Source organism: Anopheles marshallii, chromosome 2 (assembly GCF_943734725.1).
Source record: "Anopheles marshallii chromosome 2, idAnoMarsDA_429_01, whole genome shotgun sequence".
In the NCBI taxonomy this organism is placed as follows: Eukaryota; Metazoa; Arthropoda; class Insecta; order Diptera; family Culicidae; genus Anopheles; species Anopheles marshallii.
Window position 1 is genome coordinate 91492025 of NC_071326.1, and position 19745 is coordinate 91511769.

A 19745-nucleotide genomic window follows, 5' to 3' on the forward strand; every position below is an offset into this window, starting at 1 on the left:
TGAGGCGCTTCTGGGAACAGCTCACGTCTTTTATACAAGTGCCAGTCCCGGGAAATTCCTCCGGATGAGGTTGACCTAGAGAACCGAACAGTTGGTTAGGACATAGCAAAACGCTCACCCTCGAAGGGCGCTCAATGTCATCCGGGAAAGCATCGTACCGACTACCCTGACCACTCTTTTAGGGGTATGAGCATAGGACACAATAAAGTACAAAACCACAGCCAATAAACGACCTCCAAACTATGCTCAAAGGACGTTGCGTTCAAACAGTGGCCATTTACTCCTTTTTTGCATTTCACACTCGCCGTGTCCGTATCTGAATACGCCCCTTGGAAAAAAGGACACATCACAGGATACCGTTGGAATTCAAGAATGATCAAAGCGGTTGTGTAAGGCACCGGGGCTGTGCCGACGACAAAACGATACTTGGTTTTGAGGTTAAGGGGCAGAACAGCACAGCCCAGCAACATGTACAACTGTGCGCAAGAAATAATCGACACGCGGACGTAGTAGAACATCCCACAAGGACACCTTTGTGAAACGTTCAATTTAACACCAAATATTCCACCGTCTGCCACTGATGGACTTGCCAATTGGATGAATTGTGACAGTGTATCGTTGTGAAACAAGCGATCGGTGTGACAATTTGTGAATATATGAATATTCGATTTCGAAACGGCTATGAAAACGTTTGGGTCGAAACATGAACGCAAATGTGACTGTGAATTGCGTTGTATCGTGTGCTCTTTTTTGTGTTATTCGATTTTAGTGAGGTGAACTAAAAGTATGCGAATCGAACCGTTTGTGGTAGCGAAACGAAATGAGTTTTTGCTTCAAATTGAAGAACTTTTCCTAGCGGTTAGAAGTAATGGAACTATTCTTATGCGTCGTTTCCCGGTTCGAATGTGCAAAACGAATCAATTGTTCAGTGAGTATTCCTTTGCCGGAAAGCAAACGAGTACGAAGGAAGGGAAAACTCAAGCAGCACATTTCCGGTCCCGTTGCTTGGGAATATCCGGAGTATAGCTCCGACTAGCGACGAACAGGACTGGGCTATAACACCAGGACGAGATTGGCTATTATTGCGTACATTAATGACATTATATCAGCCAGGGAAGCTTTCGATTATTCGATTACTTCAACCCATTGCGTTCGGAGTGGATGGTGGGTGTTGTGTTTTTCGCCTCAACAGAGAAACAATTCGATTATGTTTTTGTTCCCTTTCAGCCATAGGCAATTTTGTGGAGTATGTCGGGAAGCAAGATATTCATTTCATCATCATTTGAACAAAATGTTAATGCCAAAATGGTAGTGAACGATGTATTTAATTTTCTTAAATGAAATAATTAAGATAGTGACTGCACCAGCCTTCAGTATCGAAGCATCTCAATAATTTCGACAACAGTCGTAACGTATCAATATTGGTCGCTTCCCAACCAATATTGGAAATCACAAACAAGCACCGGATGGCATAAAAACAATCTAAAATAAGGTTAGTCAGCCAATGACGGAATTTCAAAAATATCGGACAAAGAATAATTGAGTGAATATCATTAGAACTTTCCCCATGTTCCCCGTGTTAGGGAAAACAAGGCGATCAGCACGGTCAGGTAGAAGTATAGTGACGAAGAAAAATGAACAATGACGGGTGATGAAATTCATTAAGACAACACTCAAAACAAACCCTCAAAGCTAGCCATCCGGTTGATGTGTCCTTTTTTATGTACCGTGAGGTTTGACATTTCGGGGTGCTTTTTTATATCTGCTGACGTGAGGGAGCCCTCATCGTGGAGTATACCGAGCTAGGATTAATGTTTGAGTTTGTGTGTGTACGTATGATAAATGTCACCTGTAATAATGGCTCTTCAATTTAGCACATTTCAAGGGAACTGAAATTTCAACTGATTCCAAGGATACAGCTTAAAAAAGGATCGTCTAGAACGTGTTTTCCACTCTTCATTCGCCTATTCCGATGTTTAGTAGCGTTTTAATTTAACTCGAGTGCCTTCCACGGTCAAGTGCCGACATGACCCGAGCTGAATGGGAAGAATTGTTGAAGAGATAACTTTTAATTAGGCGTACCAGTCTAACCGCACCAGGATCCAACGACCAGACTTTAGGGGGTGAGATTTACCTTTTGTAACGAACGACGTAGGGTTAATTAAAAATGATTGTCTTGTGTAACCGCACCGTGTGGAATGCACGAGCTCAAAGTGATGTATTGTCGGAGGAGGAAACTGAAGAAGCGAGAAAAACGAGCACAGCCAACGATCAGTTGCTAGTGGGTGTAATTAGTTGAACGCATTTCAATTTCAAAATGTTCCACAAAAATGCCACCACAAATTAGGTTTGTTAGTACAGTATGCTTTGAAGAAATGCTTGAAGGTGAGGTCTGAAGAAGGTTCCAATTTCGTGGGTCCAACACGAATAAACAATTAATCCACAAGCACATTAAACACGGTCCATTTTCATTCATAAATGGAGGACACCTTAACTGAATCGAAAAGTGGCAGCAGCATCTAGCATTAGCACGTATCGATTGATAGAAGATGTTGAAATTTTTTTTCAAGATTTATTCTGTGCCCCTAGCCGGTGAAGAACGAAAAATGGAAAACAACATCCCACGCACTGCGAATTCTCTATCGAGCCTCGCCGAAGAGATTGCACTTGATGATGCGGCACTTGAGACATTGATTCGAGACACATACTTACTCTTACTCAGGCACCCCATCACTTCAACCACCCTTATCTGCCGTCAAGGTGTCTTTTTTCGTCAGCCGTTTTTCAATCGATTTTTGGTTGGATCAAATTTTTGCAAACCAATTGAACGGCATGGCGATGCTGCAGGAAGGGCGGATATTGCGGGACATCCCAGCTCTGTACGTGTTTCACGTTACGAAAAGCTCGGAAAAGCTGTCAACTATTGTTCGAACGGTTGGAATCAATGTCGAACGCTTGAATGCTCTCCAGGAGACGCCAGGTCTCAGTATGTATAGAGCGTATAGATAAAACCCACCTCAGCCCCGGATCGATACTTTTATGCCAGGGTAGTCGGGCAGAAGAACCAAGTTTTTCTTCCTAGGAAACCTACATTACGCACAGCTACATCAGCAAAATTGGAATTGGTTAGCGTTCGTTTTTCGGCGGTTTCGGCTTGTTGAACACGTTCTGATGTTTAGTTCCTAATTCAATTAAATATTCCTGTCAGGCACCGGATTTCGCATGGAGCTTTGGTAGCGGATGGTGGTAGTTAGTGCTGCTACTGCTACTCCGTGATGTGCCTGTGGTTAATGTCTTAACCTTGCGTGCTTTGCCCGGGGATTGGGAGCACCAGTACGGTTCCTGGTAGCAGACATGCTGCTACCCCGTGGGAGTCGCGCTAGATTATGCGCGTACAGCAATATGAGTGCCTTGAGATTAATCGAGAGCTCGCCGGACGAGGATGACGGGCCTATAATTTTAGGTTCTGGTAAATGTTGGGTTAGTACGCATGAATACTTGCTTTGATACGGATGTCCGTAAATGTCCAAATAGAATGAGCAACTTTTACTTCTGATTCATGCTGTCTGCAGCACTACAACATATTCAATAAAACTTATGTTAACTTGTTGATAGAAGTTTTAAAGATAACGGTAGTACTTTTTGCTTAATTACATCCTGTGTGTCACATTGTCAATAGGACAATATCAGTTAGTTTATTTGAGATTAATGCATTTGTAGCAAGTCTATCGAGGTTTTTATTTTTAAGCTTCCGACTACGTCTCTTTTCCCAATCCCGGAATGTAATGTTTGAAATGAAATAACGCACTTAAATTGTTTCATCGCTCAATGCCCATGGACAACTTCGACAAACCCCCATTTACAATTGCATTCCGATGGTAAGCAACTCAATCACCAGACATTGATTTGTTTCTTTGCTCGTCTGCTTGGCAGTACTATTTGTCACGCCTGAAGCACACCATGGAAAGGATGCACCGGCAAAGCCTTGCAATTCTACCGAGCTGTCATTCTTCGTAGCGATGCGAAGGCACACCGTCAGCTCATAGAATTCTGCGCCTTGTCTCGCTCAAGTCCGCGGTTTGGTGTAAGCTTTGGTTTTGGTTTAAGAGAGCAAAGTTCCAATGTACGTCTACCTTACCGCTTGCTTGAGCGCCCACACACACAAACACACTTCTACATAAAGACAAGTGCATACAGTGAATTGAAAACAACAGCAGATTGAGGGAGAGATTTTAATTAAAAGTGGCGAAAAGTAAAAGTTGCCGCCAGGGATGTTGCGTTCGTTTCGCTACCTTCTGCAACACCTTCGCGACGGTGTGATGTGTTGGGTTGTGTGTTTGCTTGCGCTGGAGTGATGTATATAAGCACATCCACCGTAGGAAGGCCGTTGTGTGTCAGGTTTGTGGCACTTACAACGGTTTGCCGTACGTATGTCGGTACGGAAAAATCGTTAGAGAAAAACGACGATGGCACGTAGGTTCATGGTTTCCAGATGCTCGTCGGTATAACAGGAAGCTAATGGCATAGTCTTTCAGATAGTCAGACTGGTACGAAGTGCATGTAAGCTTGCAAGGGCGTGTGGAAGTACAATGATGCTGCTTCTTCTCTGCACCGGCAACTGCAATGGTAGCGGGCATGTATTTACGGGATGTGACTTTATGGGTTGCGAGATGGAAAGATTACGTTTTCTAGTTTGCTTTGGGATACGTTCTTTAACGTGTGGGCTAGCCAACATTGTGTTGAGAAACAATTGAAAATCTTGCCAGTGTATCGCAAGAACTGATTTGAATTTATTCTATCTTGCATCGACGTAGAGCGAGAAAATACAATGGTATTAACTAGCAGACGACATTCATGTTGTCATGTTCATGAAAGACACCGAATTTACTGTATGATTATAAACATATCGTGTTGTATTTACGACTGTTCTAAATATGCAAGATAATACATAGAGGAAAGAAGTTCAAATTTGAACGTTATGGAATCTGTCCAGTGAGGACAAACCAAATACGCTAACATATGTACATATATACATCTGTATTCATTTTGCCATGTTTTATTATTGGTAAAACTCTTCATCAGTGCATATAAATAAATCTAAATGCTAAGGATTCCCAAAACATCGAACTTAAATAAAATACTTGCAACACTTTGCTTACTTATTTACGTGTACTGGTTTTCCAATGCGGAAAACGTTTTACCTGTTGTTGCGCCAACATAATAAAATGTGGCCACTAATTGCAAACGCCAGTTATGACAGTAGCCCGTCATTAAACGCGCACGGCAACCAATAAGCTTTGTTGTGTGTTTATACAACAAAACAAACCATTCAGCGATGGGCACCTTATCAAGTACGAATATAAACGTCCAGGACGAAGAAAAGTTTCTTACAATACACGTACACTTTTGCGCCGAAGAACGCTTTCGTTTAAGGGTCAAAGTTCAGCAAACAGGAATTATGAACATATGGCAGGAAGAAGTGGAAGGAAAATTCATAATAAAAACGAACATTGCTACTTACCAAAACGATCTCCACCGCACCAACTATGTACATAGCGGCTGCTAAAGTTGTTCCAGTGTAGAACAACATCCCAACAGCGCCACCAAATTCGGGCCCCAGCGATCTATGGCCAATGCAAGCGAAGAAATACATCATAGGGCAGATGGAAAGAGAATAAAAGAAATTGATTAGTAAACTTTGGCGCAAACTTCCACGTTTTGTTCACACTCCAAATGTCCAAAATGTTTTGTTTTGAGGGTCTTGAAGTTCTGGTAAAAATATTGCGCTAGCGCGGACTTTACTGTAAATTGTTCGACTGCGGTAAAAGTAACCAAAGTTGTGTTATACTGCCTCAGATACGACATATTTTCGTATTTGTTGCGAAAAATTTTACCTCATTTTTAATAAAAATCGTCTCAAACAGTTAGCCTCCGGGTTTGTTTCCTGTTGGCTGTCAAAACCGGGATAGCTTTGACAACACTGTTAATCGTCCTTGCATATCTTATTTCTTTCCCTATAACTACTATCAACAGTTTCTAGTGAACCCGGGTGACTCTCCATGGGAGTCAATTGAAGGTTAACTGTCATTGTCCGTCCGGTAGGAGCGAACTGCTCTTGAACAGAATCCCTTTATGGCACTTAAGAAGCCTCAAAAGTGATGGAAATTTTCATTTCTTTTTGTCAGCACAGGAAATGAAGAAATTCTTGAAAACCATTTGCGCGATGGCAAAAAGCCGTCCCTTTTTGAATGTCGGACCAGATTGTTGCTGAATTAAACCTAAATTCGCTTTCTATTTTGAGCCAACGTGTGTTTTTTTGTGTACATATTTTGAGCAAGAAACGGCTAATCGGTTTGAGAATCATTTTATAAAAAGAAATCAAGAGGCAGGTCACTGTCGCGTCTGAGATGTTATTACAAGATGCTAACTAACAGTCCGGAAGGACTTATAGAATTAGCCTGTACCACAGAACTGTTTCTTGGGGAGCTTAGTTGACTTGTGACTTCCTGGATGTCATCGTTTCCTGAATGTTAATCCCCACATCCTACTTCATCCGCTGAACGAAATGGCTGGAGCTGTATTAATCAAGATATCGTTTAGCTGGTACGGTAAAAGAGCATTCAAAAATCCGAGGTCACTCCCTTGCTTCATTTCATGTGTGCCCCAATTGTGGAGACCTTTTTAGCGATCCTTTATCGGTTTGTTTGGAAAACTTTAGTCGCTTGACAGTTTTGGGGCGTTTCTGGTGCCGAAAGTTTTACTTCTTATCGTTAGAAACCAAAGAGTCACTAGCCCTAAGGGAGACCGGGAACGTTACATCCACAGACAACCGTTCCGGAGTCGCGCCTTGCTGGCGCTGTTCCAGAAACGCCACACGACCCACGTTTTGAAGTAAACTTACCTCGATATCATGAAATAGCTGCCGCCCGCCGGTACTACCCCGTTCGTGGCAATGGCCGACATGGAAATGGCAGTCAACATGGTCTGTAGTTCCCCGGTACCGTGCCGCCGATCAGTGTTACGTTGGGAAGAAGAAAAAGAGGCCATTTCGAAGAGGCACAACATGATTAGCATAGTTTTGGGATAAGTTTTCGGGGAGAACTTTAAACTGAAAGCGAGCAGTACTACAACGGGCATGCGATGTGGATGACGGTTACGGTGGTGGTGATGCTGATGATGCTGATGCTTATAATGGGGTTGATTTTGGACCACGGTTAGAATATGAAGATGGTTTGATGAAGAAATACGGACTAATGAGGTAAGGGTTCGTGCGTGCGTGCGTGTGTTAAGTAACCTTTCTCAAGTGAAAGAATGCATTGGTTGCAAAAGGTGATGGCACTTAAATCAGTTGGTCAGTGAGGCTTGTTCAACAAGAAAAGGCCAGGTATTTTCGATCGATAAAGTCAAAACTTTAAGCCGCATTTGCTTTCAAAGTCGATGGAATACATATCAAGAAGGATATTTAAAGTTAATGAATCGGGAGCATCGTTTCAAGAGGAAGATCTTCTAACGAACTATCGTAATTTTGCAAAGTAAGTGTGCCGAAAATGTTTGTTGTTGTGCTGACATTGAGCAACTCAAGCAGGATATTCTCGTTTTAAATTTATGAGTGTCCTCAAGATATTCTTAAGATCTTTGAGAGCAAGGCCCGAGATGACGCAATGAAATTTATTTATGACCCTTTATACATTTCTCCTGGTACGTGCTTTGTTGCATGAATGTCCATCCGAGCACAATGTTCGTGAGAACAACACTCTCTAGTAGCAGAAGTCTTATAGAAAATAATGTACAAAAGCTAAACGGGTAGTCACGGCAAAGAATTTCCAACGCATTTTCACATTGTTTCGCTCATTGGACCGTTTTGTCTTGATGCCTCGCATCAACAAATATCTGAGGAAAGGATGCGCTCTTGTAATATACGACAGCCTTGAATTATAACAAAAATATTTTCACTAACGCGACGAGCAAGCGTGCTAGGCTATTAGTCTTTCGACGGGCCCGGAATCCAATACGGAAAAATATGTTGTCGGTAACGAAGTAAATTAAGTTCGACAAAACCATTTCATTCTCCAAGACCGGGGCGTGTTCGAACTTGACGGCATTTTTTGGTGCTGCTTTCGCCGAGACAACAATACGAAATGATCCCAGCAGTCTACAGCAATGGTACGCGGCCCCCACCCAGATGCTGATGATGTGCCTTGTGTCTAGATTAGCAAATGATGTGTAATAGGATTACACCGCCGCAGATGGGTGGAACAAGGATTTCAGACGGTTACATTGGACTCAATCGTCTGTTCGGTTGCTTTTCTTGGAATCGTTAAGGACACTCTGCCAGTGCGAGTGCGTGTGTGGGCGAGCATCCTTTGTGAACGGTCCTTCAAACGGTGAACAAATGCTTCAATGATGCAGGATGACATTTGATCGATTGATTGTTTCTAACAGCTTTTTACAATGGAGTACATAGAATGAAGTAAAGCTAGGAGTATTTGCTCATTATAGTCATTTCAGATGTACATTGATCAAGTATGATTTTGAGCCATGTTTTTCGTCCCTTTAATTCGATTAATTATATCCCTTGTTGAAAGCATTCTAATGGGTAGATGTTCACGTCAAAGGAGTTTAAAAGTATTCAACCTACAATCTCAAGTCTATTTTAGAAGAACTTCACAAATTTGTTTCGACGAAAGCTCTCCATTCATACAAGTTTACTAGACGAAATATTCTTAGTCTTTAATTTAGCATCGAATGAACTATGCTTAGAACTTTATGATCCGTAAATCTAATGCAATAATTAATTACCGTTGAACTATTCGTGCCTTTTATTCACAATCAACTGATCCGAGAGAAGCCAACTAATACGTAAGTATTTTGTTCTCTACTCGGCGAACAGTTGGTTAGCCTTGATAAGGAACGGAGGTAGGAATGGTACAACGGATCTACTCGTTTTCACCCGCACGTAGCCGTGCAGATGTTTGATTCCCCGTTTGCTAACATTTGTTAACGGAGTGAGAGTGTAGTAGAAGAAAAAAAAAACCTGGACGTCCTTGGTCGCTTACTCCCTTACTTAATGACGCATTTGTTGGGTTGGCAAGCCGATATTCTGTGCAAGCAGAAATTCATAATGAGAACGGCCACCTTTACTCAGTACCGGGTGGTGGTGTCGAGGACCATTGGGAGGCCGCTGTGATTGCCTTTGATTGATAGTACTCAATCAGGAAGGGAATGAGATTAATTCGTACCGCTCATGTGGAGTTGACTCAGTTGGTTGCGCTGGTAGCTTTTTTCCCAACCTCCCACCGAAAGCTCATAAACTGAGTCCTATGGGTTAGCAAAACCGCCTCTAACCAGCCATGCTGTTTTCCTTGCGCTTACCAACTGTCGAGAGGTTTGCTCATTTCTGCACACGATAGTTTCACTGGGTTGGGGGATTTAGAAGGCATCCTAGCCGTGTTATTTGCTACTCAATATGAGAGGACAAGGGTGCCAATTTCTGTGTACACTGTATGGTATTAATTAGATTAGACTGTGTCCCTAGAATACACCCGAAAGGACAGGCGCAAACAGCTGCTTCGCCATTGTCGGCTTTCGATCATCCGTTCCGAATTTTGTGGTTTGATGCATACGTCGTTAACACGAGGTCCACCTCTCTGGACATCGCTAACACCATTGGAAGCAAAATTTACCAAATCATTACCGTATGCGGGTGTGAATGTTTATTTAGCCTTCCAGGAGTTGGAAAAATAATCAAACCGAATAGAATGTCCGCAAGGGACCAAAAGAGCTGGTTCTGGAAATTTGTGATTAAATTTCCACCAATTAATAGTGGACCGTATCTGAATGTGCTTGAATGTCGTGCTGAGATTGGGTAGCTTTTACTGATTTAAGTAGATGGTGTTCATTAACAGCAGCCGGACGGGGTTTACGCAGTACGCAAATAAGTACTATTCAACAGGCCAAATTGTGCAGCTGCAAGGATAGATCGCGGGATACGGAGCTTTTCCCGATTCCCGATTGAACAGCACACAACCGAAGCTAATAGCAGTTCACCGTACCGTTTCACATGGTATGCAAATGCATGTTTGATTAAACCCATACATAAAACATGAAGTTCGTTCTCCCTAGATATGACCCAGTTTTTTGTTATAATACCACCACGATTCTGGCTGGGATGTGCTCGAGCAGAGTCATGTTTTAAGGGAGCAACTGGGAACAATTTTGCGATTTTCGTACAGCATCACAACGCTGCTGGGTGGGCAGGTGGATGGACGTAGAGCCGCGATAAATTTAACAGTGTGTGTTCGATTTACTATAGCTTGGAGAATAATTTAACCCAGTTTGGGGTGTGGGTTGGCCTGTTTTGAATTTCAATGATGTGACGTTGGGATTTACTGTAAGCGATCGTGTTGCAAAGTGTATGTGTATAGGTGCTCGTAATTGCTTAATGTAAGGGAAGTTATATCCTGGCACTGCCCGTCCCTGACAACTTACACAATAAAAATGGCTTGGTTGTAAATCAAGAGTAGGGTGGTTTCATACGTATATCGGATTGAGAAGTGTTTTATTCAAGAATTTCTGTTATACGTAAATAGGGATATTAAAGTGATGTTCGTATCAAACGAACTGAGTGTAGTCCATGAAAAAGAGATCGAAATGATGAGAGAACTAGAATATAGAACTATCAACGTGAGGACTGATGCAAAATGCGGTTGACAGGTTCTTAACAGTCGTACGGGAAATAGGTAATGAAAGATGATGCGATGACATAGCCAGAGATGAGTGAGCAATGGATGATGCGTTCTACACATGGACATACACAGAGCGAGCTAGTTAAAGGGAGATCCAGCACATACCACACAGCAACAGCATAATACGATTAAAAACCCGAATATGGCTCCAGCCGTACCAACAACCCAGGTTAAACGGATGAATAAAATGACACCGAAAATGTTCTGTATGCACGGTAGATAGACACCGATGAGTGTGCCTGTTAAGGGACGAGTTCGTCGGGGGTTTTCCAGCGTTGGTTGCATTTGAATGGTAATACACATCCACCCAAGACGAGCAAATCCGTGTGTTTGAATGTTAATTAGAGAAAAAAGTGAAAGAGACAGAGATAAAGGAAAAAGGAAAAGAGAAAAAAAAGAAAAGAGGGATACGTTAAGAAGATAAAAGTTATTAAAGAAGGAAATAATACTACTTGCAGTAAATATGGCTGCACACAATTATGCAGAAATTATGACGAATTTCTTATCAACCCAATGTTGATAAAAAGTATGTAACTTCTCTCACAAAACCTTTAAAACCAAAAAAGCTTTAGACAAATTGATATGCGTTGCGCCTAAATGTATTCTTTAGTGTAATATCGCGGAACTTAGTGTAGACAGCATGCAAGAAACCTTTCCGTTGGTAGTTTAACTTTAATTGAGTTGAGGAATGATAATGTAGTGTAATAACTAATTCATCAACATTCCAATGTAACCAAGGTTTCATCCGGAATTTGATTTTTTTTCATTACATTTATGTATATTTCTTCTCCGTTGGAGAGCAGACAATATTACACGACAATTTTCGTGCGATCGTTACTTACCCATGCGGGCGGAGGCAGGTGCTGGTTTGGCATCGGGATCCGTCGCTGCCGGGATCGTATTCGAGTAGTTTGCCAGGGACGAAATGAGCGTGGTGACATGCGGACGTTCTTGAATGTCATCCTGGGCAGTGCGTGTAACGAACAAGCAGAAGCAAATATTAGCGAAAAATATAGTCAACCGAAGATATTAATGATTAACGCAGGCATGTCGGTATTTCGTTCAAGTGGAATGGCAATGGCGTAACGCGAAACTATCGTGCGTTTATGTTCGTGGAATGGGTTCAGTTACTTTGAACGCGTCCTGGAGCACCCTAATGATGGGGTAAATGGTGATGCTAGCGGACGAAGAAGGTTACCCAACTAAACTGAGCAAAATGGAGAATGACACGGGCACCATCTTTGACACCGTTTTTAATATTTTATGAACCCTATTAACTCGTATAATGTTGCAGACTGTGAATACCGCCGGGTGGCCTCATGGTTTAGGGATCATCGTTGACTCCTGGCAAGGTGCTATGCTGCCTGACGCTAGCTAAAAGCATGATAAATGGTTTCAGGTCGGTGCCAAGCCTGAACCTGTTTGTTTGGTCGGTGGCCGTTGCCAGTCGCTGCTTTTGTTGCCTCTTGTAGGTTCTAATAATTATTTTCCTTGTATCCTTGGAGCATCAAGTCCCGAGATGCCCGGGTGGCAAATATACATGATTTTCGTCGACCGTCAAGTGGCTTGCTTCCTTTGGAAAATGAAGGCAATTTGGTCAAAGAAACTACACTGGCACGGACGCTAAAAAATTTGACTACATCGTTAAGCTAACGTGGCGATGGCAAACGTTCGCGTTTACGGTTTGACGTTGATGTCTCCCTTTGTTGATTGTCTGTTGATTGATTTCGTGCTTTGAGCAGTTCTTTTGAAAACTAGATTTATGATCATTGGGCAGTGAATAGGTAAAAATATAGATAAAATTGTACACATTTCTTGGAGCTTACCGAGTAAAGGTACAGATTAGTATCGATTTTATCTCCTTTCGACACGAATGGTTGATCATCGGTGGGTTCACCTGGGGGAAGAGAAAACCAACGAAAAGAACGATGTTAGAGGAAACGTTTTAAGGATAAAAAAATTCGTTACGTTTAAATACTACAATCCAGCAAACTAAATGTTTTTTTACGTCTTAGGAACCGCTTACGTCTAACATATCCCGAAAAAACCCTACATGCATGTCGAATTTTGTGATAGAAGGTACTCGGAGGTTAATTAACTTTTTGTGTAACATGCTCTTATCCCCCTGGTGAAGGCAGTGTAAGTGCACTTGTATTGGCTGGATAGTATTTGCCCATAAGCAACACAACACCCAATTCACCCGAGGCGTACGATTGACGATACGTGCTCAAGTGTGGTTACATCTAACGGTTGTGTATGGATGATTCAATTAATTGGAAATGTTGCCCTTTTTCGCCTTCGTATGGACGATAATTTACTGGATTGTTTATGGAAAACTCCTGTATCGACAGGCCGTTTGAGATAATTAGTTTCATGAGCGCACCGAGTGAAGTGAAGATTGCATAAAACATGTTTCCAATGGGTGTTTTTTTTCTACTTGGTTCGATATTATGAACAATATCGATCTGACCCAGCCCAATCGCTTCACGTCCAAAAATGTTCTACCGACCATTAAACCCGGTTTCACCACAAATAATCGGTAGTTAATGAGCGAAACTCATAAAACACATTATGTGAGTCGTTACGCTGGCGCCTGCCTTATTTTGGGGAGTAGTCGGTACATTCTGAGATATTTCGAAGGACTAACTCTTCGTCTCGAGATGTGCGTTTGTGGTATTAATTCCCCAATATGTGGGTTAGACCGCAGCGACACATGTGCGGACATCACTTCTTTCCAACGCGACAGAAAAGGAAAAGGATGGAGAATTGATGATTGCACATAAAAGCTTAATCGATTCCGCTCGATGTCCGGGATTTTGTCTGGCTCTTGTCGCAAACGGATGGACATTACGCCTCGCTAATCGTGCAGACTATCATTTGGTGGACATTTCTTTCAGAGCTCGTTCCTACCGAGAAGGTAACCCAAACCCAACTACTTCACGTCGTTGTCGCACGACTAAACAATTTTGCCATAAGTCCATAAATAACCACCAATGTCTTCTGGTGGACGATAGACGCGCATCTTCCGGTGGTAATCGATTCATTCGGCTGGGACATATTCGGAAAGGCGTCTCATTGGGTAGATCCGTGAACGTAAGAGGATTGAGGTTAGGGTGTGTACCGATGATAACAAACAGCCCATTCAAGCGTTCAACCTTGCTGGATCGGCTCATTCGCAGGGTAGAAAAAAGGCGTACCAGTATTTGCAAAGAAGCAGCTTCTTTATGACACCGTTTGAGGTGGTTAGTCGTACGCAAAAAAACTCCCCGACAGTAATGAGAAATGACTTTTCATTATCTGAAAGCGGTAAAAACAGCTTCTCCCTGTAAGCGAGCCAAAAGCCTTCTAAAAGATGGTGATGAAGTATGGGGCCGCAAGTACCATACGAACCCTACAGGCAAAAGCAAGGAAAACGGCAGAGCAAGCTACCGGAAAAACTAGGACACCAGAAAAATGGCGTCGACGTCATCACAATGAAGGGGCCAAACACAGGAAACCTTCGCAGTAAGCAGGTTCTACTGACCGAAATTCTATTTTCACTTCCTTCCTTTATCATTCTCATTCACAGATACACGTATGCTGATCAACGCACACACATACACATATTCGAAAGCATTCGGAGATAAATTTCCCATAACTATGTATGTACACATATTATTGTGATAAATCATCTACGAGGTTGGGCACACGACGGACATTGGTCGGTAGACCAGCTGGACTGTGCACTGGGACGTCTCGCTATCGATGTTTTCTGAATCTATCTCGACGTTCCCAAATTGGTATTTGTGCATATAAAAACAAGCGCTATAGAAGTATGGTTATATCTCACCAGTTCCTACCAATCCTAGTTGATCCTACCAATTTTAAAACGTTAAGTTGTATTAGAGGAATAATAGTACTAAAATGAACTCAAGACAAGTAATTAGTATATGCAAACTTTCAGGAGGGCTACAGAATAAATAAAACCAGGATAAGGCATAAGGGCAAGATAGTTGATCAGATGACCTTTAAGAAAGTCATAAGAAGGGTGTTAATCGAAATGAAATACAGGATTTCAACAGTACACCAACACTTCAAATAAGAAGGCAGATTAATTACATTTAAAAGTGTACTCTCCTTTGAAATGTAATTAGATAAAAATTGACTTCTTATCTCGTTCAAACAGTATGGCTATCCCAGGCATTACCGAGACACCAGTAATGATACCGCGAGCATAATTAAAACGATTCCAAAATTGATAATCAGCAGGAAAGCTCCCTTTTTCTGTCTTCATTTCAGGAGATTTTATTTGCCCCGAAACCGCACCTAGAGCGTTCTTTGTCGAACCGCAATTATTAAAAGTTTGCTTAAAATGTTATAAATAATTCTAAACGCAGAACGCTGTGGGTCGATCACCAGAACGACCGAAGATCGTGTGCAACAGAAGTGAAACTTTCCACGGAAGCTCATTTCATTAACTCTTTCCTTTTCGCGGGTCTCTTACCACTTCCAATGGAAAGAGTTTGTAGGAATTGATGGGTTTCGGTTTTGGCGAGAAAGAGACATTAAAAAATAGAGGATTTCCCTTTGCCTCGGGAGGAAGAGTCTCATTTTGGGGTACAAAAATAATAAATGATCCCTTCCGACGGTCACGGGCCATCAAACAGTTCCGTTCGCGTCAAAATCCCAACCAAAGACGCTGGTTTGTGTACATAACTTTTAATGGCATCATGTTTAGGGCTTTGCTTACCAATCTTTCCCGGGTGGCCTGTCCTAAGCTGTTGCGAGTACGGGAATACTTTCCCTCTTACGAGATTGACGATGAGAATCGGTCCCGCAGAATCGTTCTACTACTTTGCATACCCACCGCTAAACGCAACCATAAAGGAAGGAAGAAAAACGTGCAGTACGCACCAACGAAGATACTTAACCTTAAAGATCCACACACGCAAACATGCACACACGCATCCTCGGTCGCTTCTTTATCTACGTTAAATTCGTGCGGAATCAGCATGCACGTTGGGGAAAGAAAAGTCACACAAAGAAAAGCTAGCAATGCGCGGTTCTCACGAGACAGAGGAAAGTATTAAAAAAATGACACGAACAAGGAGTAGGATGGCTGAAAGAGACGCACGTTTCAGAATTTTTGAAGCATCCTAAGTATTACGTAGTCAACGCATTTCATGCATACGATATCAGGCATAATATGCCGTCAGCTAGTTCGGGCATACTACCACAAGAAGAAAGAACCATCATCTCCAAAGAAAAAATTGCTCTCTTTGATCCCTAGGCGCCCTGGAAGTTGGTGCTTTGGACGTGGATGAGGCAAAGAGGTTTCCGGCGTTTTTTCCCCTTATGGGCTGACTTTGTTGCAACATTTTGTTACACGTAATACCGAATGCAGATGGGACAGCATGAAAGGGTACAAGTACCAGGTAAAAAAGGAAAAGGTTATTACTGAACCGGTAGTCATTATCCGATAGAATGGGTTGCCATTTGAAACTGTCAAGTGAGCGAGAGTTTTCTGATTGAATTCGTTCGTTATCGGATGCATGTTTGATCAATAGCATGAAAAGCAACGACAAAAACATGGGTAAGGTTTGGTCCCACGAATTTCCGCAACCAGCTTACTGGAGCAAGACATACTAGCGAATTAGCACTTTTTATTATAGATCTGTTCCGTAAATTTCCGTTTTCGAGATAAGTTAAGACAATACGTACGAATCTATATGATAATCAATTTGTAGACTTTAGAATTATGAGATCTTCAGCCTCCAAAAGTTAAAGAACTTCTCAGGCACTAGATTTAACAGGACATAGGCAAGGACACAGTGTAATGACGTTAGTTAGAGTACGTTGGTTTACTAAATTTGCATAAATTTATCTCAACATCTACAAAGTTTCAGAAAAAAAATCCTTAGTTAAAACAAAGCCTTAATTTCCAACAAACCATTTCCAGTTAGTAAGCGTTGGCCGTAGATTAACCTCCATTTGAAGTGTTGCAATTTAAAAATGTTTCTGCAAACTCACCAAATATATCCGGTATTTTATTTTCCAGCAAGCACAAGCCAGCAGATTGACAAATGGAGCAAACAACGACCCACCGTTTAGCTTGATTGCGTGTCCATTAGCGTGGGAGGGATAAGTCCCTATTTATCAAAACAGTCAAATGTCGAAAAGAGAAAACAGTAAACATGAGCATCAAACTTCCTAGCCTGGAAGCTACGAGATGAGAGATGGGCTTTTCCCAAAAGAAGACGACAACCAACGAAGAATGTTCATCCAATGTTGTTCATCGTGGAGTCGCCCACAATAACATCGTCTTACAATGCTGCACCACACCTCAGTACTAAACACAAAAGGATGCCTCGAGAAATCATTCCCCGCTCAGTCCCAGTGGGACGGTGCTGTACTCTTCGATCAGCATTCTCAAGCATCGGAGTTGGTTTGCCGTTAGACGCAGAGAGTCACCTCATCAAAATACCTTTAATTGAGGGCTATGTCAGAATGTGTTGAATGAAGCCGACGGAATGTCGAAAAGGCCTTCACGTGGTACCATTACTGCGAAGGGTTTCTTATCTAGTGCTTCTTGCGCGTTTGTGTGGCTTACACCTGGGGCGCTACAAAGGAAAAACTCCAGGAGGAGAAAGTGAAGCCGAGTGTTTTGCGTGATGCTTTGTGTGAAACATAATCCGCAGCATAATAAAATTCGAACAGGATGATGGGGCAGACACACAACTACTTTCGTGATTCATTTCAGGAGGTGGGCTTGTGTTCATGCCCTCATTTTTTGTTGCCCCAGATGAAACTGATTGAATAGCGAATGTGGCAAAAAATGGGATGCTGGGTGTGTACGGATTAGTGTTGGCATATTTAGCCGATTGTAGTCTAAAATGGTTGAATGAATGAGAGATGAAAATATGCGGGGTTTTTTTTGTTGGTTCGATTATTGTTCGTCTGTATAGCACGATCGAGCACATGAGGTCATATTTTTCAAACTTATTGAGTTGCCTAGCGAAACGGCGAAAATTTGCAACAAATCGGCTTGCTAAAAGATTTCCATGCCTATTGGAAAATGTATGAATTGGTACGAATAAGCATCGTTCAAAACAAAAAATTATCGTTATTTGTGAGATAGATACACTCATTGGAATTTAAATTCATTTAGTTAACATTTATTCGTGATATCTGCCAAGAAATTCAACGATCAACGAACTAAAGATAAAGAACTTTATTTCATTGTTAGCATTGGGCTGCTTTTCACAATTTACAAATGAAAGTAAGTTTTTGAACAAAAATTCAATTGCTAAAGCGTGCACAAACGCAATAACATTATCCAATAAAACGACGAACTTTTGCAATCGCGCAATCAGTGCTGAGAACAATTTCGCCTCATTTGTCGTGACATGGATAAGCTAGCCTCAGTTTCTAAGACGCAGGAAAAAAAAAACTCACTGTATCCATCAGTGCAGCTCATTAGGAAAATTGTACCCAATCTCTGTCCTCTACACTATCTTACTACAACACTGGTGAATGTCGAGGCAGAGTTTGTCATTTATCATCGTTGTTTGGCGGAAAAAACTCACCAAACATGCTATGTTCTCGTTACCCCCTTCAACCTGAACTGCTCGCACAAGAACTTTGCTTGGATTTTCACTAAACTTTTCGCCTCACCGTTCTAGGCTGCGTGTGAATTCAAGGCGACACGGGGCAAACTTGGGACATGCAGTGCAAGGGTTGGTTAGGCAAATAATTTGCACAGGTCAGCTGGTAATTGAGCGAAGTGCTAACTGCGAACAAAAACTTATGAAGACATTTTATACCTATTGCAGCAGAAATGTGATTTTAATACCTCGTACCGCAAGTTTTGAAACAAAGCGAATTTTTCATCGCTCGTGGAACTCTGGAAATTCAGTTGATGCAGCAAATAGTTGTGATTCTATGAAACATTTCCATGGATTTCTTTTGGTCTCCTATGACTTAGGAATAATACTAGAAATCTTATGTTGAAACCATCATGGTATAATCATGTTTTATTTAACTAACATGGTGGGGAGTGGTCCGGTGGTGTATTAGTAGTATTAGTAGTATTTTCCAACAGCTACTGGAAGAAGTACTTGTAGTGTTACAACTGAGTGCACGACACAGACCAAGAAGGAGTTTGGGAAACGAGCAAACCGGACGATGATGATAATGATGAAGCTGTTAGCGCTACCCGGGTACGACCGGTGCGGCGATGTCGAATAAACAATTTTAATGAGACGACATTTGTTTTAATTTTGTAACGATTCCCACACCCGCGCTCCTAATGACGTGGATGACGTGGAAACTGGCACACTTCCGGTTGCGTTTCCCGTGTAATGGATTGTCTTGCCCGGGGTGCAGTCCATGAAGGTCCATGTCCATGTGACAGTGTGAAAATGTGAAGCAGAAGGTACACGGATGATGTGAATGTGAGCACAGCAGATTGGTAGCGAGACGATGGGCTAACCTTGCAGTGACTAATGAAGTGTAAATTTGTTTTAATTATGCACAAAAGAGAGTGAACACTTCTGTTCCTTCGGATTTTTTCTCCATCGCATTCGCTTTCATAGTGGTTAGTACGAAAGCTTTGCGAAAAATGGAAATTTTATAAAGGTGTCCCCGGCAGAAAATTCAATTTTCAGCTTCATTAATGCAAACATATCTGAAGAAGAAAAATTCATCTGAATAAGCATACACCAAATGTACTTGTAATGTGTTGAATACATAAGAAGCTCTTTAATGGACCTACCATAGACACAATCTAGCGTTGATAAAATGCCAATCAATCGATTCAATAATTTCACCAATTACTAATAGAATCGAAACTAAACAATGCGTTAACAACATCATGAAAACACGATATGTGATAACGCTTCGAAATCTTATAATTTGATATCTTAACACCATCTATGCCTTATACAAAAAGGGACATAAATAGTGGCAACCTATCAACTAAACTGATTGTTTAATTCAGCACTATTATTGTTATCTTTACAG

At 41.7% G+C, this 19745-nt stretch overlaps 1 protein-coding gene across 1 annotated transcript in view; it reads right to left on the bottom strand.

Moving 5' to 3' along the window:
* Nucleotides 1-19745, bottom strand: part of LOC128706912 (solute carrier family 12 member 4) — a 50945-nt gene that overhangs the window by 15794 nt on the left and 15406 nt on the right. The window contains exons 2-6 of the mRNA XM_053801854.1: nucleotides 12572-12642; nucleotides 11588-11708; nucleotides 10851-10984; nucleotides 6902-6984; nucleotides 5522-5624 (exon numbers count right to left, since the gene is read on the bottom strand). Coding sequence (XP_053657829.1) covers nucleotides 5522-5624; nucleotides 6902-6984; nucleotides 10851-10984; nucleotides 11588-11708; nucleotides 12572-12642 — 512 coding nt within the window. The remainder of the gene's footprint in view (nucleotides 1-5521; nucleotides 5625-6901; nucleotides 6985-10850; nucleotides 10985-11587; nucleotides 11709-12571; nucleotides 12643-19745) is intronic.